Source organism: Neopelma chrysocephalum, unplaced genomic scaffold, assembly GCF_003984885.1.
Source record: "Neopelma chrysocephalum unplaced genomic scaffold, ASM398488v2 Primary Assembly neopelma1_70, whole genome shotgun sequence".
Classification (NCBI taxonomy): Eukaryota; Metazoa; Chordata; class Aves; order Passeriformes; family Pipridae; genus Neopelma; species Neopelma chrysocephalum.
The window spans coordinates 1,437,946-1,445,431 of record NW_020897730.1 but is presented as its reverse complement, the minus strand read 5'-3'; the positions used below and the strand labels follow the sequence as shown (position 1 = coordinate 1,445,431).

The 7,486-nt window shown below is 48.3% G+C and overlaps 1 protein-coding gene across 1 annotated transcript in view; it reads left to right on the top strand.

Moving 5' to 3' along the window:
* The window catches only part of LOC113968966 (zinc finger protein ZIC 1-like), a 3,501-nt gene extending 1,894 nt beyond the window's left edge, over positions 1–1,607 (top strand). The window contains exon 2 of the mRNA XM_027685978.1: positions 115–1,607. Coding sequence (XP_027541779.1) covers positions 115–477 — 363 coding nt within the window. The 3' untranslated portion in view covers positions 478–1,607. The remainder of the gene's footprint in view (positions 1–114) is intronic.
* The last annotated feature ends 5,879 nt before the right edge of the window (positions 1,608–7,486 follow it).

Here is a 7,486-nt window from a genome sequence, read left to right as displayed (position 1 = left end):
CGCCGCCCTCGCCCCGCCGCGCTCAGCACCGACCCCTCCGCGGGGCCCTCGGGCGGTGCGGTTTGCCCGGGGAGGGGCGGGGGGGCAGCACCAGGAGGCAGCCGGGGGGCGCAGTCCGGCCTTCCCCCGCCGGCAGGGGCTGGGGCCGGGGCCACCGGCGAGCCCCGCAGGAGTGCCCGAGCCTGGGACTCGGCGCTGGGTCCCGTTGTCTGGCGCATCCCCAGGCGAAGGCCTCCGTCCACCGCTGCTCTCTATCTCTGCCCGGGTTTTCTTTTGCAGGTCCATGAATCATCCTCGCAGGGGTCCCAGCCTTCTCCCGCCGCCAGCTCAGGCTACGAGTCCTCCACCCCACCAACCATCGTGTCTCCATCCACAGAAAACCAGACCGCCAGCTCCCTATCCCCTTCCTCCTCCGCAGTCCATCACACGTCCAGCCACAGCACGCTTACATCAAATTTTAACGAATGGTACGTCTAAAACGCTAAAACAAAACAACAACAACAACAACAAAACACAAACCGAAACAAAACAAAAAGCCCCAAGCGAGCAAACAAATACCCTATTTAAAAACTCCAAAAATAATGAACACTTTGAAATCAAAATTTAAATGAGCAAACAAAAGTAAAATGCTGCCAGTAGACCCAGGACTGAGTAAAATGAAGACTTCATTTTTTAAAATCTTTTTTATTCTTTTTTTCTTCCCTTACTATTTCTCCTTTTTTTTTTTTCTCTCTCTTTTTTTTTTTTCCTGACTGTTCTGCTCTGTTCCAAGGCTTGGTAGGCGAAGGGGTTAGTAGAATGCATAAAAAGACAAGGTTACCAGGGCAAATGCCAACTGTGTAGGGCTTTACTGGAAACCACTGATTAGAGATCGCCAACTGCATGTCTGCTCGGGCAGCGGCCTTCCCCCCCATCCCCTCTTGTAAATACAGAATTATTAGCTTCAAAAACAAAACAACAAAAAAATGTACTGATTGATTTTGTAAATAGTTATATCGCAAGTTGAATAAGGGGATATGTGGATTTGTGGTCTTTGCATATATGTGGGGGGAGGGGCGGGCGGGCGGGAGCGGTGGCGGGGGGGGCGGAGGTGGTGGGGGGGCAGAGGGAAGAGGTAGAAATTCAACTATTTGTACTGAATGGCAAGAATGTTCTAGTAAATGTGTACCAAAATGTGAATTACTTTGTATTATTACAGTCTAAACGTCGATCTAACAGAATATTATTGGTATTAATGTGCTTTTTTGTATAAAGTGCAACATTTCGTCCCAAAGTCCAGTCTAAGTAGTGCAGTAAAATGTTGTTACACGTCCTGTCAAGAAATTCGTATAGTGAAAGCCTGGATCTGCGTGTCAAACTGTTACATTTGTTTATGTAAAGTGATATTAAAAAAAAAAGATATAAACTATATCTGTCCGTTGCTTTTGGCAAATACAAGAACATAATGTATATAAATCCTAATTTCCATATTTATCCGCATGTAAAGGTCCGGTTATACCTGTTACAAGATATTCAATATTTATGGCTAGAAGAATTGGTATGTAAAATTTAGTTTACAGAACTGTTTGGTAACATTTCGTACCTTATTAAAGATTCTTAAATCCCAAGAATTGTGGTAGGAATTCTTATTCGCTAAGTCAACCTGCTGCAACTCCAACTAGCTTTAGGATATTAGAATAAAACTGTCCCAGTTTTTCACTGCTTTCCATTATGTCATCACTAAAGCAGCGAAGGTGATATAAATGTGATAAATGAAAGGATCCCTGCTGGCATTACTATAGTGTGTAATTAGTATTTATATCAAAATTTATGAAACAAATTTTCGGCCGCAGTATAATTTAAATGACCTTTGCAGACATAGAATAACAACCATAAAAATAACAGAAATAGATTGCATATGCTACATAAATATTAATGTGGGGAATTGTTACACGAGAAGTGCTGCATTCCACTCCAACACTGTCCATGAATCTGCATAGACTGGGTCCCTAAATTAAATTAATTCGGATAACATATATTAGGAGATTTAAAACAGAGGAGATTTCAGTTGCTATTTTAATTTAAGGCATTTATGACCATAACTAATTCTTAGGCAATGGATTCATGACTTTCCTTGGGCCTTTTACTCCAAGAAGTACAGCACTGTTTCACGAAGGCGGTTGTTGTTGTTGTGTGTATTTTTTATTTGGGTTTTGTTTCTTTTTTTTCCTTTCCCCCCCTTTTTTTTCTTTGCTGATATTCCTTAAAACGTGATGTTAATTTAAATCAATTACTTCTTATGTTATGTTATTATTATTACTATAATTTTGCCAGTGTTAATAGCTTTCTAAAAAAATAAATCTAGGGCATAAGAATTATTTTATGTAATTTGATTATCTTTCTATCTCTTTTATTTATTTCTCATTTACTTAAGAAATTCGTTCCATTGGCTGGCGTTGATACAGTAAATTTGTAAATGAGAAGACAATATAAAAAATCTAAATTACTTGTGCTTAATGACTGTAGCAGAACGCCTTTTCTCTAAATCAGATTGTCTTCCTTGCAGTTTAGTTTGATAGATTTGCAAGCTGTACTGCTTCCACTAACTTAGCTACGGTTGTTGGAACTGTTGGGCTTTGTTCCTGGTTGTAGCTTGCATGATCGCCCCATTAAGCAGACAACATATCAACAGACAACACAAATCATGAGGTTGGCTAAAGCTGCGAGGGCTTGTGATATGTCATAGAGTGAATTGCACAAACTGACCTTCCAGTAGACCAAGATGACACTTTAACAGCTTCTTTAAAGAAATATTATGTGTACAGCGAGTCAATAGCCATATTAACCGCTCGGGGGGCGGGGGTACGGGGGAAGCCGCTTTCCCCACACATCCGTGCGGACGCTCCGCAGCCCCAGCGGTAACCCGCCCAGAGCACAGCCCGCTATCTCTCAACAGCACCCCGCAACTATTTTTCTTTGTCCGTAACATTTGAGGATCTCCCTCGGAGACATTTCACTGCCCCAAAACACATCGCTCCCCCAACCCCCCCCCAAAAAAAAGATTTTGCCTTGCTCATCCGAAACCCCGCTCCTGCCAGCTCAGCATCCCCGCCTGCTCCCTGCAGCACCCGTGGGAAGGCTTCGCTTTAACTTTACTTTCTACAAAATGTTATTATTATAAGGCTAATATCAGTTTTCAATGAAAAGAGCGCCACCTTGCAGGGTTTGGCGAGATAGGAAAAGTTGAAGCCCGGTGGGACTTGGGCGGAAAGTGTTGGGACTTGAGGAAATTTAACCCATCGTTAAAAGAGCCGGGGGAAAAAATGTTTCATGCGCCGAAAATGTTGCTCCCTGCGAGTCTTTCAGGGTAACTGTCCCGCCGACTTGACCAGGCATCAGTTTTAAAAGATATAATCTGAGTGCAACTAAGAAAAAAAGAAATATCGTAGAGCTATTCTGAGCCATACATCTGTAAAGTAAACCCGGAGAAACGTGGTGAGGATGAGATATTTTAAAGATGCGTTTTGCAAGTTTCTTTGAACTTGTGTAAAGTCCCTAGTGGTCGCTTAACACAGATCTGTTACTCGTGTGTATTGGAACACTTGGTTAATGAGTATTCTTTTAAACTTTCGGTCTGAGGTTTGTTCGAGCGTCCTACAGCAGAAAGAATGATTCTAGTGTTGTTTTTGCTGCTGCTGTTGGCTTTTTATCTGTGGTGAAGTGGAACGGTGCGATACTGGTTGATCGCCATCCCGTGTATGTTCTGAATTAGCGACGATCACTAGGGCTGGAATTGTTAATGCTGAATTCAAGTCCACGCCATGCTGGTGCTTGTTCTGTTCGCTTGGGTCTGGAGAAGGGAGCAGTGCTTTGAAATCCCCGGCTGAGAGAGGGGTGTTTTTTCAGGCAGAGAGGTTGTGAGGCGTCTCTCGGCGGTTTCTGTGCTGTTTCAGTCCCTAAAGTCAACTTTCCTCTAGCAAGGCGTCCTTTGCGGATTTATTCACGAAGGTTTGCGGAGAGAAACACCGATCCCAGCTCTCCAGCCTCAACGGGGGCCATAATTTTCTTTCTGATGTCTGGCTCTGGAGATGCTGTCTTGATACTTTCCCTGTCTGGGTTATGAGGTTTTGTAGCCCATGGCAGGCCATGCCGGCAGCCCCGCGCTGCCTGGTCCGGGGCAATCAAATCGCTTGGGTCTGTTGTCTGCCTCCCGCAGTCTCCCGCGCCCGCGGAGGCTCCCGCCGCCGCGGAAGAGTGTTTGGACCTACACAAGGCAGGACGGCAGTACACTAGGGAGGGTACAGGAGGCTGTTCGGGTGGGTGTGTGGAGAGCTGTGTGTGCTGGTCCTTCTCGGGTGGCAGCCCCCGGCCGTGCTTATGCCATTTGCACGCAGAAAGTTAAACGCAAAACAATAATCGGGTGCTTCTATTTCCCCTGCGAAAGACTCGCCTTTCAGGTCGCTTTAATGGCTTGTGAGTGATCGCTTGAATTTATTACAAGGCGCGTCCGCCATTCATAAGCCAAAGTGAGCTTCTTTAGAGCAGACACTGTTTGAAAGAGGGACACCCGCTCCGCGCTGGCCTCGCCTGGTTTATTGCCCTTGTTTCAGCCGCGAGGAAGCAGCAGCTACTGGACTGATGTACAGAAAATCGGCATTTTTGTTTGCTGCTTTTCTGGCCACGCTGGTGAACGGCTCAGACTTTGTAAGTTTTCCTACGTCCGGAGCGCCTGCTCCTCTTGCAGCAACTTTTAAAGAGAGCGAGCGGCGAGCGGGGCCAGCGGGCCCGCAGGGAGCCCCGCAGCACACCCGGGGCCGCAGGAGCCCCGGCGCGGCCGGCGAGGAGCCAGAGCCCCGCTGCAAAGTCCACTTCCAGCAGGCAGGACGGGGAAGGAGATCCCCTCTGGAAAAGGCAGGGTATTTCAAGTGACCTAACGCTAAAAGAACCAGTGTGCATTTTGCCGTTGCAGATCAGATGGAGAGAGGAATTCGTGAGCGATAAGCCCACGAAGGAGGCTGTACAGGTACCAGGCACACTATACATCACCATTATGAAGTTTACATATGCATTTGCACACAGACGCACCCCGTTCACACGAGCCCGCACACGGGTGTGCCTGCCCGTGCGGGGAACGCGCCCGCCGCCCCGCGCACGCGAGCGAGCCGGGCACCTCGAAACGCAGGGCTGGTCCCCGCGGCTCAGCGCGGCGTTTCCGAGGCAAATCAGCACGTTTTCCTCAAAAGGTGGCGATTCCCTGCTGAGCGGGAGTTTGCTGCCGGGAAGAGGCCGAAGAAGACTGAGAGGCCCGGCCGGGGCCCGGCGCGGCCGCGCAGCCCGGCCTGCGGTGCAGCTCCTCCACCTCCGTCCCGCACGGCTCCGCGGGCACGGGGGGTCTCGTGGAGGGCACCGGCACTACCTGTGCTGAGGATATAACTCACAGAACACACGGTCACTGCTGCAGATGCGCACAAGCTCACCGGAATCGCCGTTCGTGTTGCTGGTTTTATTACTAATATGTCCGCATCTGTATATATACACCTCTCTCTGTGTCTACATTTGTACATAAAGAAGGAGCAGTGTTTCTAGAGAGACACATATTGGTGTGTTTACGTAGAGGTATATTTTCGAAGGCTCACAGAAGGCCTCTATTATTTAATGGGAATGTTTCTGTACAATGGATCGCGTTTGTAACAAAATGGGTGTAATTTCCAAAAAGATTAATAATTGAGATTCGTATTTTGAACGAGGGGCAGGACTGATTTCTTGAACTTGCTGAACGGAAGAAGGTGGGTTCCGTTTCATCGCAAAGATGCCGTGATTTAGGGTGCATTGTTTATTAAAAATGGCCAAGCTTTTTATTTTGTATCAATTTTTTTTCCTGCTGCGAACATCTATGGGTCAGAATTGGTTCATCTTCGATAACATGAAACACGATCCTGTGAAGTGAAGGGGCTATTTTTATCATGCAGCTGGAAGCTGTCATCAATTCGTAACATTTATTTCGGCTTCAGAACGATAGTATAAAATAGCATGAAGTTTCCAGATGACGCCGGTACTGCAGACAGGATTTTTCAAGTATAATAAATCAAATTAATTACCTTTTAGATATATGTGATCATAATACCTCTCTATGAAACTGCTATTAAAAAAATGCTCGATGTGTGCATCTGTGATTGTGCATGTGTTTACATCTGGGGACCCAAACAGATTTAGCTGTCTGGGGTAGCTGCAGCGAGGCAGAGTGGGGCACACTCAAGGTCTCGTCCACACACGCCTCTTCGCGAGACGTGGGCACGGCATTGCTTAGCAAAAAAAAAGAAAGTTGTGTTTTGGCACGGGTCAGGACTGCAAGATCCTTTTGTATCTCTCTCACTTCCAAAAATCCCGTGAAAAAATGTGGCCAAAGAGTGAAAAAAAAACCCAACTGGAAAATACCCCCACATCAGCCAGCTTCCCCTCTCCGGGACACGTGTTTTGTGCTTGATACTGCCCCTCTCTGATGGTGGGGGGTAGGGGGCAGCGGGGAGGTGCGGGGCTGTCCGTCTGGGGACGGTTCCTAGAAATCGCGCGGGAGTGCGCGGGGGCGGTGGGGGTGTGTGTGAATGAGTGTGTGTGTCGTGTGTGTGAGCGAGTGGCGTGTGTGAGTGTAATGTGTATGTGCGTATGACCGACTGTGTGTTATGTGTGAGTATTATGTGAGTGTTATGTGAGTGTTATGTGTGTGTTATGTGTGTGATGTGTGTGTGATGTGTGTGTGTGTGAGCGCCCGCCGTGCGCCCCGGCGGCGCATGCGCGCCCGCGGCTCGGGCTCCACGTGCTGTTGAATATTTATGCCGCGCCGCCGCCCGCGGTCGGTGCCGGGGCCGGGCCGGTGCCCGCACCCGCCCCGCGCCCCTGAGCCGCGCCCTGGGGTCACCCGGCACAGCTCGGCCCGGCCCGGCCGGCCCGGCGTCGCTCCCACCGCGCCGTCCCCCCCCGGCTGCCCATCAGTGCGCCCGGGCGGGCACTTCCAGCCTTCACCGGCGCGCTGGGCAAACGCCACCTCCCTCCTTTACCGGGCGCTTTAGCGAACCCCCGCCCCTCTCCTCGCCGGGCCGAGTGGCTTTTCGTGGGGTTATGTGGCAAAAAATGCGACGGGTGCAGTCGCCACAAAAGTACCATCTCCGGGGAAGGGAGAAAGGTTCTTATAATGGATTCCTTTCTGCCTCGCTCCTCTTAGGGAAAAACCTTATCATACTGTATGGCCCTTCATATTTTATTGGTGATATATCGACATGGCATGACAGATCTGAGAAAGAAACGCGGGCTCTTGGTGTTTATTCTGTTTGTGGGCTGCAGGGTTTGTTGTTATTTTGGTTTGCTTTTTTTCCTAAACAAATAGTAATAATTCCTAGTACTCATTGTTCAGTGGCACAAAGTGATTTTAAAACCTTTTGTACGGTGGCAAAATAACATCCCATGGTACCAGAAATGTGCTTCTGCATCCCGCTAATGAGATGGGTTTTTC